This window comes from Aethalodelphis obliquidens, unplaced genomic scaffold, assembly GCF_003676395.1.
Source record: "Aethalodelphis obliquidens isolate GAN/ISIS:26980383/991018 unplaced genomic scaffold, ASM367639v1 scaffold2, whole genome shotgun sequence".
NCBI lineage: Eukaryota > Metazoa > Chordata > Mammalia > Artiodactyla > Delphinidae > Aethalodelphis > Aethalodelphis obliquidens.
This window is the reverse complement of record NW_020837946.1, coordinates 46,725,086-46,747,986: the sequence shown is the minus strand read 5'-3', so window position 1 is coordinate 46,747,986 and position 22,901 is coordinate 46,725,086. Positions and strand designations below refer to the sequence as shown.

The window sequence follows — 22,901 nt, the reverse complement described above, 5'->3', positions numbered from 1 at the left end:
GTAATTTTGGAGAAGAAAGGCCTTGGTGAGTTTGAGCTGTGGAAGAAGGCCTGTGTGGCTGCCCTGGGGAGAGTGAGATGAGAGGGTGGGGGGATGGGGTGGTTAAGGGATGCAGGTATGGTTGGTTATGGCAGCACATTGGCTTCCGTGCACTCCTACTTGCTTCTGTGGTTGATGTCTTTACCAGAAGAGGAATCCTTCTAGGGTGCGTGGTTTGGTGGCTAGACCATGGCCTTTGGAGTTTGAGTAACTGGAGTTCAAAATCTGCTCTGCCTCTTCTTAGGTATGCTCTTGGGCAAACTAATTAAACTTTCTCTGAGACAGAGATAATGATACTTACCTTGCAGCATTGTTAAGTATTAGAGTTGATGTATGTGAAATACCTAGAACTTAACAGATACCTATCAATTACTGCTAGTATTAGAGATGATTTTTAGTAAATTAAATATTTCAGAAATATGAATATTCTGTCTTGATTTATATTCTATGGTGGTAAGGATTGAATAAGTAGACAGAAAAGGTAACGTGTCAGTTTTACCACTTTCTAGTAAATGAGGCTGGATTTCTTTTCATTGCTTTATTGCGTTTCCTATAAATTGACTCTAAAGAGAATATGTTTATATAGTAAGAAGTATTAAAACATATCATGGAATAAAATTTCTGTTTTTCCTTTAAAGCAACCTAGAAACAACATTGTCTTTGGAACGTTACCTCAAGCAAGCAAGCAAAATCTATTTGAAAGCCAAAAATCAGAGGGAGGGTATTCATCTGTGAGCTTCATGTTTTCACTACTATATTGATTCCTTTTGTTTTGCTGAGAAGACAAATCGGCTCTTAAGAAAGGCTGAATTCAAACAGTAGTTTTTATTATTCTTTGTTCTGTCTAGAAAATCTTAACATGAGCTGGAATATTCTCAGCATACAAATAAGCCAACGGATACTGGCTGTGGTCCTTTGGAAAACTTTGTATGGAAAAGGTAGTGTTTCTTCTTTATGGAACAAACAGGAATGTTTTGCAGCTCGCCTCCTTTCTCTTTTTGCTAGCCTTGGCATTGTGCTGGGGAGTCAGATCTGTCCATTAAAATGGTGTGTCTTGAAACATTCTCTTTAGAAAAGAATTCTGCAAAGCAGATGAAATCTTAATTTAGTTTTGAATACGTGTCTCAGAGGAGTAGTAAATTATGTTTCTTTGTAGTATTGCGGTTACTACCCCACAGCAGAGAAGGGCATTGACATCCTAGTGGAGCCAGCTGATTGATTAACGTTATTGATTAGATCTGGAAGATTGTGTTCTGTAAAATTCAAGGCTGATTGAATTCTCGATTGGTATGGCAGTTGCATCTAACCAGTTTAAAATTTTCTAATGTTAACAACATTCACAAGTAAAACAACATTTTAAGGAGTCTTCATTAAAAGATGGGATGAAAGAATGAAATAGAATTATTATAAACTACACATTAAGAGAAAAGGATTCTGAAATTATTTGCCATTCTTCTCTCTATAAGTAGGAAGCAGGAGACAGTCATGAATTGTAAAGGCCAAATAGGATTCATCAGGAGTTTACTGAAAATTCCTAGTCATGATGATACAGTTGTGTTCAAATTTAAGTAGTAAACCAGATGAAGGTTTACAAAGTTCGTAGGACAAAAATAAATCAGAGCAGGTAGTTTAGGAATTATTTTTAGTCCACTTTGAACGTACATGGAAACAAAGGATTCAGCTATGTCAGACTGATTTTTTTTTTTTTTTTCCTCTGTACTTTCAGAGCCTGGCAAGTGGCAGGAAGGCATTATCAACCCTGGACTTGTGTTGGGTTCACAGTAATAGCTTCCTGAATGGTTGGATCAGTGGATAAATGTATGCTTCCTGATGGGTTAGGTGGAATTGATTGACCGGTGTGGCAAAGGCTAATACGGCAGCTGTGTCTAAAGTGATGGCTGGCTAAATATAAGATTTGATCTCTACTGCTCAGTTCTTAACCTAAAGCAGCTTTTGCTATCTTCTCAGGCATTGTCATGAGAAAGAATTAGAAGCACTTAGTTTAGAAGTGGTAGTTTCTTAATCTATTAAGTCCAACAGTTAAAAATTAAATGATATACTGAAGTTCTAAGATGGAAAATTATTCAGTCAGATAGAGATGGGCGTATAGTCTAACACTCAAAGTCAATATAGCAACTGCAGGTGAACATTTATTATGCAAAGTCTCTTTGACGTTTTGAAGGAACTTTGAAAAGTAAGGTTTTTGCTCTCAAGATACTTAACATTTAATTGATGGAGAGGGCATAAACATATGTAAATATAATTTAACATAAGTTGCCATAATATGCCCCATTATGAGTTTCAAAGTGCTGTGGGAACCTAAGGAAAGGAGAGACAAACTTTCAATCATTAAGGGACTGATTTCCCAACTGCTTATGGTTTAATTACCTGCTTTTTCGTCACCACAGTTTTAGAGCCTACATTACAGGGGGTGGCTCGAAAGCAATAAGGAGAATGTTTTTTGTGCTGATTGTCTCTCAGTAGAAGGCCAGATGGTAGAAGGAGGAAATAGAAACTAAGATTTTGGTTTGTGTTTTTATATTTACTCACCTACTCACTGTAGGAATACATTTTCCCACTTCTATTCTGTTTTTATTTTTTACAATTTCATCTTAATTATAAAAGACTTCAAACATAGAAATATAGTCTATATAGTTTCATCACTGAAATTAATCAAATATTAGCCTTTTGCTCTATTTGTTTCAGATTTCTCTCTCCGTCTTTTTTTAGGAAATAAAAATTAAGGGTCAAATCAAGCCCCACTTTCATCCCCTGTCCCTCATTATCCAGAATTCATCACTATCCTGAAACTGGTGTTAATCTGTTTCAAAAACTGGAACAGATGTGCATACATATTATACATATCCTTTAGCAGTTTGATTTTTTTTTACTCAATATCATGTTCATTGTTGATACATTAACATCTCATTAATTCAGCTTAATTGCTACATAATATCCCATTGTATAAAAAAGCTACACTGATGGGCAGTTAGATTTTATCTAGTGTTTTTTCAGTTTTCAATAAGCTTCAAGAAATATGAGAAAATTTAAAAAGCACCTATACTTTTTATTCAATATGTACAGTTATTTGTATTTGGTGCATAATAATTATTTAAATATGTATTCTGTTCTCTTTATTTATGAAGTAATACTGCTTTCAAAGCATTCAAAATGAAAGCAATTCATAAGGAAAACGATTCATGTCATACCTAGTATTGGTGTGAAGGATGCGGTCTTAGCCTTGGAAGGGTGTTAGCAAAATTATTTTTTAATGTGGTAAATATTACTTTCGATGTTTGCTTAGGCCTGACACAGCATGCTTTGTGTCGAAGGATGAGACCACCATTCGATATCTGAGACAAAAGCAAAATGCTGAATTTGTCGCATGCTTGATAGGGGGAGCTATGTTGGTCGGGCACAGTTTTTCTCAGTAGAGCAGGAAACTGACCTTACATGGAGGTTTTTGAGGAAGTGTTGAGTTCTGGGATGGACGGGCTTTCAGAGGTGTTGTGGGATGACGTTGGCAGTGGAATCTGGCTTCTCCGGTGAGGCTTTTGCTGTTTGGGTGGCAGGGCAGAGGCACAGTCGTTGGAGTGAGTCTGCTCCCGATAGGCTGATGCTTAGGAGTGTTGGTCGCTGAGTGGTTGCCTTACAGAGGGGCGTTCACTGAGGCAACTTGTCAATGTTTGATTGGTTAAAGGAGTTGCAAACCAATTCTGTGAAACTGAAGGCCCCTAACTTTGGTGCCCTTTCTCATGCTAGTCCTTCTTCCTGAAGTGACCTTGCGTCAAGTCTGTATTTTAAAATTTAGCTACTCTTTCGAGTTTAGCCTCAGTTAATTCCTACTTGAAAATACCTCACATTCTCACTTAGAATTCATATTTCCCTTTTCTGCATACCTATAATACTTTGTTCATATCATTTTTGTATGCCTTTCCTGCTAGATTTTGAACTGTTTCAGACCTGAAACTAGGTACTATTAAATAGAATAACATAAAAATTTAGCAGAGCATAGTTTCTGATACAAAGATGGTGTTGAATAAATAAAAGTTATGATATGTGCTCCACTGGATCTGGCATTTAACCTGATGCCTGGTCAATATTCAATAACTAGTTACTCAAGTGAATTTCATCTGGAGTTTTGAAAATATTGTGACGCTACCTATGGACCTTTCTTTCATACAAAATGCATACTGCTTTACCTTTTAAGATCTTTTGATTTCATGTTATTTTTTTCACTGAAAAAAGAAATTAATGATTTGTTCTGCTTGAAATTTCCAGGCCAGTATATTGCCTCTCTGCTAATACTGTAAACTGTATCCCATTCAGGCTGTAGTAGTCATGCTATGGTCATGCTTTAGGCACTCGTTCTTCAAACACCTGAATTTCTGTTTACTGGTCAGTATTCCTTTCAGATGTCTAATTAAAGGGAAATTACTACATTTTACTAAGTTGTCAGAGGAGCATTGGAGAAAATTCTGGTACTCATTCTGTTTAAATCTAACCACTCTCCCCACAGGGTGGGTCTCATCTGCTTAAACGAAATGCTGACAGTAAGTTTAAGACCCTTTTAAAAAGGCCATGCTGAAGCATGTATCTGGCAGGTTCTAAATAAGTTCCATTTTCTCTGTACTGATTTAGACATATTTTGCATGTAGAAAGAACAAGGAGAGAACAAGGAGAATGTCTTCTGAAAAAGGGAAAATGGATGTTTTATTAAGTCCTTTCCACTTTATTTTCCCGTGAATAAAGTTTATAAATTCACCAATGCCATCCCAGAACAACAAAATACATAGTATATGCTGGCTCTTTGTCAGGCTCTTGTTTGTCTATTTAGTCTTGTTCATAAGAAAGCTCTCTCAACCTATCAAGAGGGTGTGAAGGAAAAAAAACAACAACTAACAGTGTTAGGAATGAAATTTAAAGTAAAAGGAAAATAGAATAAATGATTTCAAAACTTTACTGAATAGTTTTCATGGTAACTCCCTGGGGAGACAGGAGCAGTCATATTGATATATTGACTAAAGCAAAATAAAATATGAATACTCTTCTGTTTACACTATAAATTGGTATCATATTCTGGAAAGCAGTTTAATAATACATATCAAGAAGCTTTAAACAGTTTATACATTTTGGCCTATTATTTTTCCTCCCAAGGAAATAATTGAAAATTCAGATGGAGATATATGTACATGGATTTTAATTAAAGCATTGTTTGCAAATGCGAAAAATTATAAATGACTAAACATACACTAATGGGAGAATAGGTAAATGAATAACAACCCATAGAATATTCTTCACTAATGAATATGGTAATTTTGAAAAATATTTAATAGCATGGATATATGTTCACAACACAATCTTAACTGAAAAACACAGCATATAACATTCTTTATCTATTTTCTTTTTTCTTCTTACTATAATGCATGCTCACTGTAGTAAGTCACATCACATGTTGTATGTAGTAAGTCAGATAGTATCACCCCATGACCCAATTAATAATAGTCAGTGTTGGGCTTCCCTGGTGGTACAGTGGTTGAGGGTCCGCCTGCCGATCCAGGGGACACGGGTTCGTGCCCTGGTCCGGGAGGATCCCACATGCCACAGAGCGGCTGGGCCCGTGAGCCATGGCCGCTGAGCCTGCGCGTCCGGAGCCTGTGCTCCACAACGGGAGAGGCCACAACAGTGAGAGGCCCGCGTATCGCAAAAAAAAAAAAATAATAATAATAATAATAATAGTGTTAACAATTTGGTCAGTTTCTTCACACCTTACTTCATGCTTATATAAACATATACACAATTATATACATATATACAATATGTTTTTAATTTTATAAATCTATTTATAGATTTTAAAAGTACTGGGTGAAATCCAGTACTGTATGGAATCCAGTACTTTTAAAATCTATAAGTAACTTGGATGGAATCCAAGTTATTTCTAAGAAATTGGATTAGGAAATTTTTTTTACTTTTCTGTATTTTCCAAATTATCTATATAGAACATTAAAAAAAACACTGAGTGAAGCCATACCTGAGTTAACCAGGTATTTTGAATGTGAGAAGGACACAGAGATAAATGATTAAAAAATAGCAGATATCAGTGATTTAAAAAATACCCAAAACCACCAACAATAACTATTAGTAGAGGTAGCCACCAAGGTCAGCTTTCTTTCATGTCAGTATCCCACGTCTCTGATTCCCTGGGGTGCTTATGCAAGCCATGGAATAAATGAGCATGCCTGTTTCAAAGATAAGTTTAAATTCTTTTGTAGTAAAAGAAACAGAATACTTGAAGAGGATGGCTTTAGGTCATGACCCTATCCCCTTGGGATATACTTATTGTTTAGGCCAGTGGTTCTCAACCTTGGCTGTGCATTAGAACCATCTGGGACCTTATGAAAATTTGATTCCCTGGACTGCATCTGCAATGATTCTGACTTAATTGGACTGGGGTGGGGCCTGGGAATATACTAAAGGTTCCCCGGGTAATTTTGATATCTACACAGGGTTGAGAACCACTGTCCTAGGCCAAGAGAGTTGCATGGTGCTGGAAAAGGTAACAATAGTAACACATCATGCAAATGGATAATTTTGAGGTTTTGTTAGATTTTCATTTAATATTTCATGTATTTGTTTATTCAAGCAATCAGTCACACATTCAGAAAATAATTGAGTAGACACATGCATGTTTACAATTCTAAATGTTTTTTTTTCCAAAGAACAGTTGTTTTCTGGAATGTTCTTACTAAGACAAAGTGAACAGGCACTTTTAGAAAGATGGATGCTAAGAGTTCACATGTGACTCATTTCTTGCCTAACATTGTTAACCAGAATAATTTAATCATACAATTCTCTTAACTCAAACATCTCATGTGCACTTTTTTTGGCACTATCACTCTTTTCATTTGATTCTCTCAGGTAGATATTTGAAGGCAACTAATTTCTTTGCATCTCTCACAGTGACTAGTACAGATCATGCATATTGTAGGTGCATGTGTAGCATAAAATGACTGCTCAAACCCAGACTCTGGAACTTTCTTGGTTCGCAGTCCTTTTAGTGCCTCAGTAATTTTTTTTTTTTTGTGGCCGGACAGCAACTTCTAACAACTTAGTAGTCATTTGAAAAAAATAATCCATATTTGCTAATTACTTAATGGGATGTACTTGTCTGTTAGACACTGCACAACTTCTCTGACCCTGGAGTGAGATGGAACACTGCCATCCTCATTTCTGTTCAACATTGGTTTTCATGCAGTGTTTACTTTTTAGCAGAACAATCACTGAGCACTCAACTTCTCAAAGATCTCATGTCATTGATTTGAGTATAGAATGTTGCATTATGGACTCTCAAATTAGTTTGCTTTCATGAAAATTTAAAATATCTTCTGATACCTCTGAGTTTGTTGTGTCACCTTTGGTGGCTTCGAGCATAGTTCAGGTTTTTGTGGCCCCAAATCTGGGGCTTCTGATGTTTTTCTGTTATAGGCACAACAGGATTTGTCTACTAAGTTTTTGTTGCTTATGTTGTTTGCTTTAGATATCCAGTTGCTAAGCCTACGCATACATTCTAACAGAAGACTAATCATAGTCTTTCTTTTTTATAGCATTAAGATGTGGAACCACTAAAAATAGATACTTAAAAAAAGCACTTGGATTCAAGGCACTGTACTAATAAGTACTTTATAGTATCATATTCTTTGATTCTATCATGTTTTTGAAATTGAACGATCTCACAAAACTTCCCTGATGCAGGACAGAGAGGAATAGGCTGTCTGTCCTGTTGTGTTGGGCTTAGAGATGGTGGTCTTTGGGCAGTGCTTGACTGTTCTCTTGGCAGGAGGTGGAGGGTGCTGGCCATTCCAGTTGGGATGGACCGTGACCCTACCTGAAAGCCCATTCTGGAGAAATGTGCTAACGCGGGCTCCAGGAATGAGTTCTCTCTTATGCCAGGTCCCCTGGCTTGGAGTTGTGCAGCCCAAAATAATAATCCCACTTTACAATTATTTGCTCTTTGGAGTATTACATCCTTTCTGGGAACTTGGTGGGGAATATTTTGGGGGAATAATTTGAGGGAGGCATTTTTAGTTTGGTACGCTAAATCTTTTTCAGGATATTAATTATATAAATAGCAATAGCTTGATTCTCCTTTTGGCCTGGACGACATAGTCCTTTCCAGACTTCATCCATCAATTTTACTAAATTAGGGATACTTAAGGAAATTGAGTCATTAAGTTGCAAAGGAGGCTAGAGTACTCTGTATTCAGTTCAAAGAGTTCATACTTAATTCATTCCCAAGTGGGTATTGTACACCAGCTAACCCGATTTCCATTGTTACATTCACAAGAGGGAACATTCATTGATTGTTGGTTCTCTAAAGGTCTTCTCTCCTATATACGATCATTAATATATTTGAAATACCTAAGGGAAAAACATTTACCACTCACAGATTCCTAATGGACTTTTCCTTTTAAATAGCGTTTTATTAAGAAATCTAAGTCTGTGTGAAATAGATTTTGTAACAACTTTATATTTTTAAATTCAATTATTTTCCCAAATGGGTTTTTTTCCCTTATAGCAGTCTCTTGTTTTCACCCATATTACTTGTTTCCATTTTTATTGTCAACTTCAATTTTGGCTCCTTGATGATCTGCTACAGAGATTTTTCCAATTAATTATTTAGAATTGGGCAATAATTGGTAGAACTTAATCGTCATTTAATTGCTTTTCTAAGGAAAAGCCACAATGGTTGCCCTAATCTTGTTTTGTAAAGTTCTTTCTCAACATCACAAGAGTGAACATATCTGTTGAAGAAGTTATTGAAAGAACAACTGGTAAAGAATCAAAGAATCTGTACTTTGCTTAAAGTACATAACTTATGAATGTTCTCTGCACAGAAATGGTTGCTTATACATTATCTCCTTGCCCCTCCCTCCACTGCAAGACTTATGTACTTCATATCACACACTTGCATCCTCCCTTGCAGTTATTAAGTTGACCTCTCTGGGCATGGCTGATGCGTTTATTTTTCATGTTGTTTTTTACTCTTTATCCTTTTGCCGTTACAAATCTTAGTTGTGAGTGTGACCTGCCAGTAAGTGGTACCTTTTGCCTTCTGCTGAATCACTGAATGTGAAAGTGGTCTTGGGACCCCTGAGACATAGAGCAAGAAGGACTGGGAGGGTAGGACTCATGAGAAGTATAATTTTGACACAGACTTTAAGGAGTGAGAGTTAAGACATTTGGATATGTGGGAGGGGGCGGGGGGTGGGAGAGAGAACTCTAGGCAGAAGGAACAGCCTGTGCAAAGACCCAAAGGTGGGCACTTGCCTGGCTCAAGGAAGTGCAAGGGGCTGATGTGGATCAGAGGAGTGAGGATGGAGTGGCGAGGATTAAGCTCAAAGACTCAGTGGGACACGTCATCTCAGGCAAGGACCTTCTTGAGGGAAGGGGATGATGTCAGTCAGCATATGCTTGCTGGGTAAGTCACTAAATTCCCATCTTTCCTCTAAGGAGGAATATCTGCTTCTCACGTTTTCTTAGCTCAATCATTTGTCTTTGGTGGAGACTTCACATATTCTGTTTAACCTCATTGTTCTTTCCTCAGTCTTAAAAATTTTTTTTGCTGATTTTTCTCAGGAAAAGAAATCTCTCTTTCTCTCAGTCTTTTCATCTGTGATGCCATTGGGCTGTCAGTTCTTCTGTCACTCCATACTTAGCACCTTCGTATATAGTGTACGTAATTAATGCATGTTGGGCGAAATTTGTGAGTGAATGAATAATTGTGATTCTGAGGCAGGATGAAAAATTGAGAAGACAAGATAAAAGTTAGGATGAGAAATGCCTGTGGAGTGAGCTTGGGCAATATGTTTTAGGATTTTGATTTGTTTATTTATCAGACTGATTTATTTCTACTGAGGGAAGGGGCCCTTTGGGTAGGCAAGAAGGAACTGAGTCCAAGTACTAATGGTTCACTTTCTCATTTGTTCCCTATTCAGTCATCTGCAATGTGCTTGTTCTTAAGTTATAAGGACTCTTTTTTATGTCATTCATTTCATTAGTTTTGGTGAATCACACTCATTTAAGATTCTGGTCCTAATGGAGAAAATGTGCATTTTACTTGGTCTATAACATTTTTCATCTTTGGAGATCATGTCCTTATTCTATCTCTGTAATTTCTTCTTAGATTTGACATTTTCTCTGTAATGAATATTAGTACAATAAATTTGTTTTTGCTTCAAACAGGCACAGATTTTTTTTCTCTTAAACTCCATAGCCAGTAAGAATTTTGGATCCAATCTGATGCTTAAGCAATGAAAAGGAGGCTTTTCTAATTTATTGAACTTTTTCTTTAATTCAGCTCCCTTTTGTTCCTTTAAAAGAAGGAGGCTGTGTGTCCATATTTGAAATGCTGTAAAGATTAAACTGTTGAAGCCCTTTCCACCCTGCTTTACAGAATGTGGAATAATATGTTCCTTTCTTTCACAAGCCCCTTTGTTGTCCTCACTCTTTCCTAAACTTTCGGCCCTCCTTCCAATTAAATACGGAAATTGTGCTGGTACCCGGGAGAAAGAATTTTAAAACTACTTTGTTGGTATTGTTTTGTAATAGTGAAAGTAAAGTTAATCTTTGATGTAATACAATTGCATTGTATTTATTTAGCAAGTTTTGCTACTTATGTGTTCTCTAGTCAAAATTTCCAAGTTAAATATTCTTAGAAAGAAGGAAAAGTATTAATTTCCAAAAGGAAAAGGAATCTTAATATTTGTTTTTGTGATTATTGTAATAATGTAAAATGTTTCTTATTGGCAACTGTGGGATTAAGCTCAAAATTTCACCAAATACTGGGGCCGGAAAGCTGGCTGTAATTTCAAGTGGCTTCTGTAGAAATCCTATAATTATCATTCTTTCCCCAGTTTGTGGTCACTTCTGATCATCTCTTCCTCTCTTCCTTCATTTCTTCTCTTTCCTGCTCTTCTCATCTTCCCTCCCTTCCTCCCCACCCCTGTTGCATTCATCTAGAATCTACATGCTAAACTCTGGCGAAACACAAGGCTGAGTTTGAAACAGTATCGGCTGTCAAGGAGATTGTTCTCACAGAGAAGACAAATGCACAGAAAGTAAAACATACACCATAAATACTATGTGCTATCAGACGAATCAGTACAGAAGAAAAGAGCCCATCTAACTGGGATAAGGCCACATTTATTTGAAGAGTGTCGTTTGACCTAAACTTTGAAGGATAGCTTAGGATTTTTGATGGGTAGAGATTAAAATTAAGATTTTTTTCAGATAGAAGAAAGGAATGATATAGCAGGAGAGTGGGTTGGTCTTGGATAGTGACTAGTGACCCATTCACGTGACGATATAAAGCAGAGTTCTGCAAACTTTTTCTGTAAAGTGCCAGAGAGCAAATAATTTCTTCGTAGACCCTATGGCCTGTGCTGTTGAAGCAAAAGCAGCCATAGGTAATCCATAAATGAGTATATTGGCAGTGTTCCAATAAAATTTTATTTACAAAAACAGGCTGCAGGTCAGAGTTGGCCTGCAGGCTGTAGTTTGCTAATCCCCATAAAAGAGTGGTTAGTGGGAAATAAGGCTGGAATGGAAGGTGGTAGCCAGATGTCAGCTTTTGAATGCTAGGCTAAAGGCTTGGGAATTAATTGAAGCTCTCTTTAGTGAAACCATGATGATGTCTCTACTAAAGGCTTTAAATACCTTAACATTTAAATGTGGAACCAGATGTTTTCTATTTACATCCTAAGATATCTGTATAGCTAGCTCTATTCCAAGATTTCTCTGACTGAATATTTTGTATGAAAATGGTGGGTGGAGAACAAACTCTAGGCCTCTGAATGCCCCCAGTAAAGTCTGATTTGAGTCATAACATCTTTGAGTCATAACATAAAGTCTCCACTGGAATGGACCAAAAAGTCAGATCATGGAAAACAGGAGAGAATGAATGGGCAGGCCCTTTGGAGATCTGAGCTCAAAATGTCCACAGTTTCCCTGTTCAAAAAATGATAATGTGAACTGATTCCAAAATAGATATGAGATCCACATTTTTTAAAAACTATTTTATTGAGGCATGGTTGACATGTAAAGGCTGTAGATATTTAATGTATGTAACTTAATGAGTTTGGGGATAACTATACACCTGTGAAAACATCGCTACCATCAAAACCATAGACATATCCATCACTTCCCAAAGCTTCTTCCTGCCCCTATTATTATTATTATTTTGTGGTAAGAACACTTAAAGTAAGATCAGTCCTCTTAGGAAATGTTAAATATATAGTACAGTATTGTTAGCAATAGGCACTGTGCTGTATACTAAATCTCTAGTGTTATTTATGTTGCGTAACTGAGACTTCACACCCTTTGACCATCACCTCCCCATTTCCCCCTCCTCTCAGCCCCTGGCAATTACCATTCTAATCTCTGCTTCTATGAGTTTGAGTATTTAGTTTCCACATATAAGTGAGATCATACATTATCTTCTTCCTGTGTCTGGCTTATTCCACTTAGCATAATGTCCTCCAGCTCCATCCATGTTGTTGCAAGTGGCAGGATTTCCTTTTTTTTTTAAAGGCTGAATAATATCTCATTGCATGTATATACGAGTTTTCTTTATCTGTTCATCTGCTGATGGCCGTTTAGATTGTTTCCATATCTTGGCTATTGGGAATAATGCTGCAGTGAACATGGGAGTGCAGGCATCTCTCTTTGAGACTGATACTTATAGGAATAGTGACACATGTTGATTCTGAATTTCTACATAATTTCATAGAAGATTGTATTAGGTACTATAGAAAGTTGTTCTTGGTTTCAATATTGCCTTTTTAAAACTTCCTCTATAGTAATATCAGATAATTCTGCAGTACTGTTTTTTCACGTTTCCTTAGAATCTTCCTCAAGGTAAGAATGTATCCTATTAATGTTTGCAGCCCCATTACCTAGCTAGTGCGGGTCTGGCCAAAGTCAGGCAGTCAATAAATATTTGTTGAATGAATCAATGTAGGTAAACATTTCTAATTGTTCCCAACCAATTATTTAATTTCACTATATTTTTGTGTTCTTTATTTTTTTATAGCTCTCATTTAGAATGCATAAACCTCAAAGCTTTAAAATTTTCATTGTTAAAATATTTTATTAAATTTTATCTGTGATCTGTTTATAAAAACTTTATCTACTTAGTATATTTTTAGCACTATATTCCTAGAGAGGAAAAAAGTTGTATATTAAATTATTGTAGATGCTTGAAACATAATTGAAAAGAAGTAGGCTTGTTTTTGTACTGGAGAAATCTGAAAAAGTTTCTCCATGGGTATAGTTGTAACCTACATAATAGTAACAACATAATAAGATGATGTCAGATTCTCTTGAAAAGAAGTGGGGTTGTAATTTCTCAGCGCACCCCACTTCAGATGTCGTCAAATAAATAGCTATTTTGGACTTTGATTTACCTATCTATATCCTGTAGCAAAACCATAATACAGTGTTGATTCTAATATGCTTTTGCAAGAACATTTCTTTTATACCTATTTAGTAGTCTTTTGAATTTGTGATTCTCATTCCTTAATGCTTCTAATCATGTGCTAAATAGTTAAATCTTTGTCAGCAACCTCAGACCTCGCTCATGGGTGTGTATTTTATTTTTCCTTGTTTCTCTCAACATTTAGATTATATGTTTTCTTAGGGTGCAGTTGAAATCATTTGATATTGAACCATTTTTAAACCAATGGTGACATACTGAAAAGAAAATTATGTGGGCAAGACATAATGATTATAATTACATGACAGAGAAAAATAACATGGGCATGGAAAGCTGAAAAATACAATGGAGAAGAGTAGGTAGATTATGGAGACAAAAGCACCTCTGGTTGAAAATCATATATTTAATCACACAATCTGCCCCGTCTAAATGCCAGAGTATTTTTGTTGGAGAAGAGAGCTAGTGAGGGGGATTATTATGGATATATATTACTTCTGGCTGCCAGTGCTGTTTGCCTGGTCAAACTTGACATCACAGAAGTCAGAGGCATCCTGTTTAAGTCAATGGCAGGTAATTCTTTATAACTTTTTATTTGAAGGAAAAAGAGTTGTTTGTGCCTCTTTAATTGCTGTAACCAGGCTTTCAGCCAAGATTTTGTTTTTCGGTTTTTTTTTTAATTTTAATGCTATTTTTGCTGCTGCTTATGTCGGGGCCAGAAAAACCAGGCTGAGAGAGGGGATGAGCAGGTCAGAGAATCAGCAAATGAGCACTTCCTTCTCTGCACTGGTTGGGAGGAAATAAGTGAGCTAGTGAATATGATGGAAACCAAATTCCTAAGGCTTTTCAATGAGAGAGAATGTGGAGTAAAACACATGGAACTTGGAGTAAAATGAACCTGTTAATCCTGCCTGTAATTTATTAGCTGCTCAACTTTAGCCTCGATTTCCTTGCCTTAAAAGGGGGAAGTTTTGCAGGTTTGTATTAGGATGAAATTGGACAACATGTGTAAAGTTTCTAGAACTGGGCCTGAGGGAGCAGGGTGTGTGTGTGAATGTGTGTGTATTATACAAATAACTAGTTTTTCCCATTTGAGCTAGAGAGGACAGTGCTGGTCAGGCCTACAGTATGTCTTAAGTCTGTTAGGCAATCTAAGGTACAGACATAGGGGATCTCCACAGACAGAGAGGCTATGAGTTTGATAGCCAAGATTTGACCTTTGCAAATTGTTTTTTCTGAATTTGATACTCATTTTCTCATCAAATTTATTACATTAACATTATTAGCACATGTGGAAAAAAATCGTCCATTCTGGATTAGAAAACATTTTATGAATCAAACCCAGCTTCAGAATGCCAGGAGGCTTTAGGGTGTCTTATTTTGGCAACTGTACTTTTACAAAGATGAAACATATGGAATATGCAGAGGTTTTTTTTTTTAATGAGTTTAGCTTAAGATCTTACTACACATTGGACTTTGTCTATAAATCCAAAGGCTCTGAGAATTTCTAAAATCTTTGGAGCAAACAAATTAATAAAAATTCCCTGTTGAGTCCCATTCCTGAAAATGCTGTTGAAGGAACCATTGTAGGTACATTTGATGTGAATAAGACCCATTACCAAATTTTAATAGGGAATGTTAATTCTCTTATCTTCTAGTTATGTGCAGTCTCCCTCTTATGTGGTTTCTCATATTTTTGGTACATTAGCCTTCCCTCCTTTGCCTTCTCTTATAAAAGATAGGGTAGCCTATTAAATAAAATATCATATATTTACAGTTGTATCCCATGTCATTTAAGGTACTTGCTTTGGAAGCAAGCAACAGAACCCAACTCTGGCTACAAGATTCGGGGGAGGGATTTTGATATAGCTCACAGATCAACAGAGGGACAGTACAACCCAGCTTCTGGAAGGAGAGGGACATGTAAGCACTGGAAATCACAGAGAGTAGGAGTTCATAGACTCTCTCAGATGATTCAGCTCCAGCAACTGTTAGCCTCTGTGTATCTTTATTCACATTTTGAGGGCCTGACAGACTGTCTGGCCTGCATTAGTTAGACGCTTTATGCCAGTGACTCAATACATTTTGTCTAGGGGATTAGGGGCAAGTGACTGGGGGAATTATTTTGAATTGAGCAGCAGCTACTTGTCCTCTACACATAACTAGTGTTTTGTACTCGGTGGCTCTATTCAAGGACATTGGTTTAGAAGCCCATCATGCCCTGTTTACATATGGCAACCTTTTACTTTTTTGCCTAAGAGTTGTATTTCCCATTTGAATTTGAAGCCATGGTTTGGCATCAGCATGTATGTATGATTACTTTTTTCTTTTTAATTGATGTTGTATAAGGATTTAAGTTCTCAGTGATGATTGCAATCATACATTCCTTGAATTAACTTGAGTAGTGTGACCCCAGGACTCACTATAACATGATGTAAAGATGGCTTTGGAGTCATGCATGGGGGGGACACTTGAAGGCTGACACAGCTTCTTTTTTTTTTCTTTTAGCATCTTTATTGGAGTATAATTGCTTTACAATATTGTGTTAGTTTCTGCTGTATTGACACAGCTTCTTAATGACTGTGAGATTTGAGGCAGTTTGCATAGCTGCCTGAATGTCTGAAATCTCACTTCTTCATCAGTAAAATGGACTTGATATTATATATTTTACAAAGGTATATTGAGATGTTTTTTGATAATATACACACAAGGCTTGGCAACAGGAACATGTATTTATTCCTAGCCCTTTTTCATATTTTGATTTTAAATTGTTAGCAACATGATTTATTTTAGTGTGAATTTATATGATGGGGAGGTAGTTAAATAATTTGAGGAAAGCTTGGAGTTACGGCCCAAGGCTTAGTTGACCTTCTAGTACCAGATGCTCCTGAATTTTTCTATTAAAAGTAATGATAGTAATGACTGCTCACAAATAATTTAACCTCCCACAAAGGCTTTTTATTATTAAAAATGCCGAGAAAGTAGAGGTGTGGATGAACATCAGTTATCTATATTTTTCCTTGTAATCTATTCTCCATATTTACATTTGAATATATACAAAGTTGTTTTGGAAATTAACCATTTTTCAGATATACTAATGGAACCTCATTTTAAGGTGTGACTCTACAGGAGTCATTTTTTCCCCCAGTTCTTCCCATTTCCATGCTCTAAAGTGGGACTAGAGTAGCTTTTAAGGGTATAATCAGGCAATTGTAGTGCAATAAGAGCACAAGCTTTGAGGAGAGACCGTGGCAAGTTTGTGTCTGGTTTCCTCCATGGCCAACTTACAAACCGTGCTAACCTGCAGTTACCAATATATGAAATGAAGACAGTCGTATCTATCTAATGGGGATGTTTTGAAGAGAAAATGGAATGATGCACTTAAAAATTAACACAATGCCTGGTTCATTAACCACCAACACGTTTTAGTTCTTATTAGAGTTAATTATTATCATGTATGAGGAAATATATGAAAAATATGTTTGTGTCTGAATATGTAAAGAATTGTGTTTGGATAACATTTAACCTCATTTTTTGATTCTTAAAAGGATAAGGACTATTTTATAACTTGCTGAATGGTACCTTTCCTAGGACTGCGCAGTTACAGTGGTTCTATTTGTATTTAAAATGTCTTTGTATGGTCAAAAGCAATTTAAAGTCTAGCTTATCTTAACAAAAAATAGATACGGTGTGACAACAGTTTTGTAGCAATATTGCAACTGAGTCATTATTGACTAGGATTTTTTACCTGACGTGATGTTCTTGCTAAAAATTCTTTTTAAAAAATGGGTTTGTTTACACAAATGCATAACAGCATAATTAATCCTTATGAGATGTTTCTTATTGAAGTACTCGTGTTTATGAAGTGGTCTCCAGTTGTGAAGTAATAATTTTTGTTATAAATAACGATACTAACATTAGATGTGACAACCAAACACTGTACTGAGCACATTATTTGCATTGTTTTATTTTACTAGCTCAAAATAGTTGCTATCTCCTGCTTTTACAGATGAGCAAATGGACCGAGAGGTGAGTAACTCACCCAAAGTCACATGTCTAGGGAATGGCAGAGATGGACCTTGACTGGCTGCAGAGCCCATTATGGTAGAAGATAAGGCATCTTTAGCAAAGGTGTTATGATACAGGCTTTGCAAAGGCATTTCCATGATGGTAAAAGTTCTTTTGTAGCCAGACATTATCATTGGTAAATGCATGGACACATTGTCAAGATCTATAAGGCTGGAGGTTTAAGTAGAAAAAGCTTTAATTCTTATTTTCTTGACTTTATTATTTTCACATGTTGTATCTATATATTTAATGGATCATGTTTTTTTATATTTTAGAAAAAGGGTTTTTTTTAACTTAAGTATAGTTGATCTACAATATTAGTTTCAGGTATACAGCATAGTGATTCAGTATTTTTGCAGATTATGTTCCATTATAGGTTATTACAAAGTAACGGCTATAATTCCTTATGCTATACAATACCTTCTTGTTGCTTATCTATTTTATAGATAGTAGTTTGTATCTGTTAACCCTATACCCCTAATTTGTCCCTCCCCCTTCCCTCTCCCTTTTGATTACCTTAAGTTTATTTTCTATGTTTGTGAATGTGTTTGGTTTGCATATACATTAGTGTTATTTTTTAGATTCCACATATAAGTGACATCACAGTATTTATCTTTCTGACTTATTTCACTAAGCATAATATTCTCTAGGTGCATCTGAGATTCTGTTTTGATATTTTGTAATTTGGAACTAAAACACATCCCCTGCTTTCCAGACAACAGAACAAAATAAAGGAGCTAGCCATGCACTAATGGGTTTGGTGAGATGGCATTTTATTCTAAGACCTTTGACTGTATTTTAAATTAGTATTAAATCTATATAACTTGATAATATTAGAAATTAGTAACATAAAGTAAAAATTATTTTCCTAAAGCCAGAAACTCTTTCCATTATTCACTGTTCTCCCTTCTTCTTCTAAATGGCAGAGAAAATGGAGTGATAATCCTGCGCCGTATTAATAATAAATTCAAATTTATTCAGTTTTAGGGAGAATAATGAATTTGTTGGAATGTTTAACATCTCTTCCTATCCATCCATGTGTATGTATTTCCTAAATTTTTCAACAGTTTTGTACTGTTGGTTCAGGTGCCTTAAATGACATTTTAAAGTATAGTGACATACGCTTTCTAGGATATAACGTACTGCGATTTTCTTTTTCTCTTCCAGTGTCTGTATTTATGCTGAAGGTCCAGGTGAATGACATCATCAGTCGTCAGTACCTGAGTCAAGCAGTTGTAGAAGTGTTTGTAAACTACACGAAGACAAATTCCACAGTAACTAGAAACAATGGAGCAGTGTTGATAAGAGTACCCTACAAGTTAGGACTCAGCCTAACCATTATTGCTTACAAAGATGGCTATGTGTTGACACCTCTGCCTTGGAAGACTGGAAGAATGCCAAGTAAGCAGTTAAACAATGTTTTGCTTTCACTAAATGTAAATGATTTTTTTCTCTTGTTCTGATAAACCGAAAATGAGACTATGTGAAGCCAATATAAGGAGGTTAGAAAGGCGTGCCAGTTTGAAGAAAACATGAAGGTCTTCTTCCTTCTACAGAAGCTTGAAGGAATCCCGAGCTACAGCTCTGCTCTGGCACAAAGCTTGTCTGCAGGTGGCGGAGAGGGGTGTGGCATGCCCAAAGAATTAGTTAGAAGCAGGATAGTAAAGTAAAGTAAATTATCTGGCCCAAAGTAAAGTAAAGGGCCAGATAATTAAAGGACAGTCTCAAAAGATAAGATGAACAGTTTAGATTTACATGACGAATAATAAAACAGTTCTTGTAGATTCTTGAGCACATGAAAGTAAGTTGTTTAGAAACTGAATTTACAGTGTATAAAGAACAGGGCAACAGCAGGGCTAAAATGGATTCAGGGAGCCTGGCTATGAAGCTGTGGTTGTGCTGCTGGACAGTACCCTGATGTAAGAAAGGAAATGGGAAGGAGAGGTGAGAGTACAAGAGGCATACTGGAGAAAGAATTATTAATTATTGTGGCAGTCATTTCACAATATAAAAACATATATCAAATCATCACATTGTACACCTTAAACTTACATGATGTTAGCTGTCAATTATATCTCAATAAAGCTGGAAAAAAATTGGTAGGAGTGATTATAACTAATTGAATACTGGGAAAATTGGCCATACAAGGTACCAGAATACAAGTCTGATTGCCTGGAAGGATGATACATTAGGTAGTCAATCTTTCTAAAAATTTTATTTTTTATTGTGGTGGTTCTTGTTGTTAGGTTTTAGATATTTTATTTAGTTTCATAATGGAAACATTTGAATTCTTGAACTATTTAAATTTAGAATGAGAAAGAAAATGAAAAATGAATTAGATAATTTAATAAGACTCATGTGAATAAAATTGTAATAAAATGACTGGAAAATCCAGATAAGGATGTATTTGAGGTGACTTCATGGTCTCAAATGCTTTAAATTTTTTTAAAGACAGAAATTAAGTACAACTATTCATTCAACAAAAGTGAGAAAAATAATGAAAGAAGAAACCAACTAAAATGGGAAAAAGGAAATAAAAAGATTGAAGTAGATTGGCATATATTAGAAAAATATAAAGAAATAATTGACAAAGTGTTAGTTCTTTGAAGTAAATTATACATACATATAGCTAATTTAAACAAAAAGGGAAATAAAAGATAAAAATACATAAAAGCTTTAAAAATCATAAAAATTATCAAAAAATTTGGCAATCTTAAAAATCCAATAAAACAAACAATTTTGTGATAATATAAATGGTATATTGACTTTAGATGAGGTAGATTAATAACCATGGGTAAAATGTTCTGGGTAAAAATAACTTCAAAGGCTATAAGGAAAAGTGCCCCAGATCATTTTACCGAATCAGTACAGCCTTGATTCTGAGAACTAACAAAGGTAATACAAAATTAAATGCCCTCATGTGTGCATACTGTCTCTCATATACACACACCTCTCTATTGACCAGTCATACTTATAACTCTAAATGTAAAATTCCTAAACAATACAGAAAAGAATTTCACCATTATTTAAATATAGGATACTGTCAAGACCAAGTAGGATTTTTCTTCTTTGCAGAACTATAAGGATGTCAAACTTCATTAATTTTATGTATCATATTAGTAGAAAAAATTGGAACTAATATGTGATAATATCAACAATTGCCTGAAATGTTGCCTGAAGTGCATTTTATAAGTTCACCATTCATGCCTAACCAAGAACACACTCTTTAAAAACTAGGACCACAAAGATATCCTTAGGTATCTCAAAATCATACTTAACTGTAAAATATTAGAGGTGATCCTATTAAAATAAGAAACTAAACACAGATGTCTATATTATTTTACATTGTAGTAGAAGTTATTATCAGAGCAAAAAGATAAAGGGAATAGCTATTAGGAAGGAAGAATCAAAACCATTTTTTCTGGTTATGATCATATCCCTGGAAAACTACAAATTAGTATTGCTACAAATCAATACATGTTCTTATATACCAGAAGTAATAACCAATTAGGAAAAATAATGAAAAGAAATCCCTCTCAGAACAACAAGAACAAACAAAATATGCAGGGAAACCTACAAAAAAAAGTGAAGTAACTGTGGGGAGGGAAAATAAAACTACCAAATGTTACTGATAGACCTAAAAAAAAAAAAACCAAATCAACTAAAACACCAGAAACTGGAAAAATATTTTTTCTTAGCTTGAATATTGTAAAGATTTGAATTCTTCCCAGATTAATTTATAGATTTAATGCATTAACAAAACACTTGGCAAAATAACCCTTAAAGAACAGATGTGTCAAAATACCTGAAATCTTGTTTTAAAAGACGATTTACTAGAGGCAATTTGCCATTCCAGATAACTAAAATATATAGCTACAGAATTAAGTGATATTGTACTATGATTTGTAATGTGGTACAAATCAGATACTAGTAGGCATAAAAAATATAATCTATGATAGGAATCATAAATCATTGAGGAAAAAGCTGAATATTCAAAAAGTAATATTGGGATACTTTGGTTAACTATTTGGAGTAAATTAATTTGAATCCATATTCCAAAATATATTGCTCAGAAAGTTAAAATATGGAAAATTAAATTATATTAAATTTAATAAACTATCTTATTTTTTTAGGATGGTCTTTTTAAACTGAAAAGCAATGAAAGATGTCATAAAAGGTAGATTTCCCCATAATTTTAAAAAGTAGTAAAAAAATATATGAAATAATAAGGAATGATATCCTTAATGTGTTAAGAATTCATACACATCAGTAAAAAACCAAGGCCCTGCCTAAATAAGGTGAATGGATAAAATCATGACTTAATTTTCAAAACAGGAAATACAAATGATTAGTAAATACGATAAAATATCTTACCTTCCTAATAATCCAAGTACGCCTCCAAAATACACATTTCTTAGATTTTTTTCACTTTAGAAACATTTTTAAAAAGTGAACATACTCAATATTGACAAGCTGGGCAAGACAGCCATCCTCAAACACTGCTGGTGGGAGAAGTCGGCAGTGTTATCTGGATAACAACTTTGAAATGTGTGTGTCAGTGTCTTCGAAATCTTCATCATCATTGACTGCTGGGAATATATCCTAAAAACAAACATACAAATAAAGTGGACAGATATCTGTGCACAAGGATGTCGAGTCAAATATTATTTTGTAATAGTGAAAATGGAAACAATCTAAATATACAGTATTGTACAGTGTAGTGGTTAAGTGAATCTTGATACTTTAAGAAATATGTGACCTTGAAAATGTTATGAAAGTTTCTATTGAGGAACAGAAATGCTTACAATATTATTTTAAGTGAAAAAGCAGGGTGAAAATATTCTGTATACAATATCATACTCCCTCTTTTTAAAAACAAAATCACAGGAAAAATCCAGGAAGAGCTACACTGAAATACTAATAGTGGTTGTCTCTGTGGTGGTATTGTGATGACCATCATTTTCTTCTTTCCTTTTCTGTATTTCTCAACTTTTCCAGAGTGGTTATATATCCCGTTTATAATCAGAAACATTTTTTAAAGTCAAAGTAAATCTGAATCCAAGTTTAAGTGACTTTCTGAAAGATTCTCCTCAGGTTTAATAGAAAAGCCCTTTTTAACCTACCTGGGACTAAGAAAGTATCCAAATATGGGATACAATCATCTCGGGTCCAAGCTACTACCCTACTAACCACCTCCTCTCCAATCTAATACGTCTAACAATCCATCTAAATGTTAGTGTATTCTCAATTAAAATTACTTTCATTTGGTAGTCCTCTATTCCTACTTAAGAAAAAAGTATATTAT

At 35.1% G+C, this 22,901-nt stretch overlaps 1 protein-coding gene across 1 annotated transcript in view; it reads left to right on the top strand.

The window, feature by feature from the left end:
• Nucleotides 1–22,901, top strand: part of FAM171B (family with sequence similarity 171 member B) — a 66,384-nt gene that overhangs the window by 17,020 nt on the left and 26,463 nt on the right. The window contains exon 2 of the mRNA XM_027126337.1: nucleotides 18,764–18,997. Coding sequence (XP_026982138.1) covers nucleotides 18,764–18,997 — 234 coding nt within the window. The remainder of the gene's footprint in view (nucleotides 1–18,763; nucleotides 18,998–22,901) is intronic.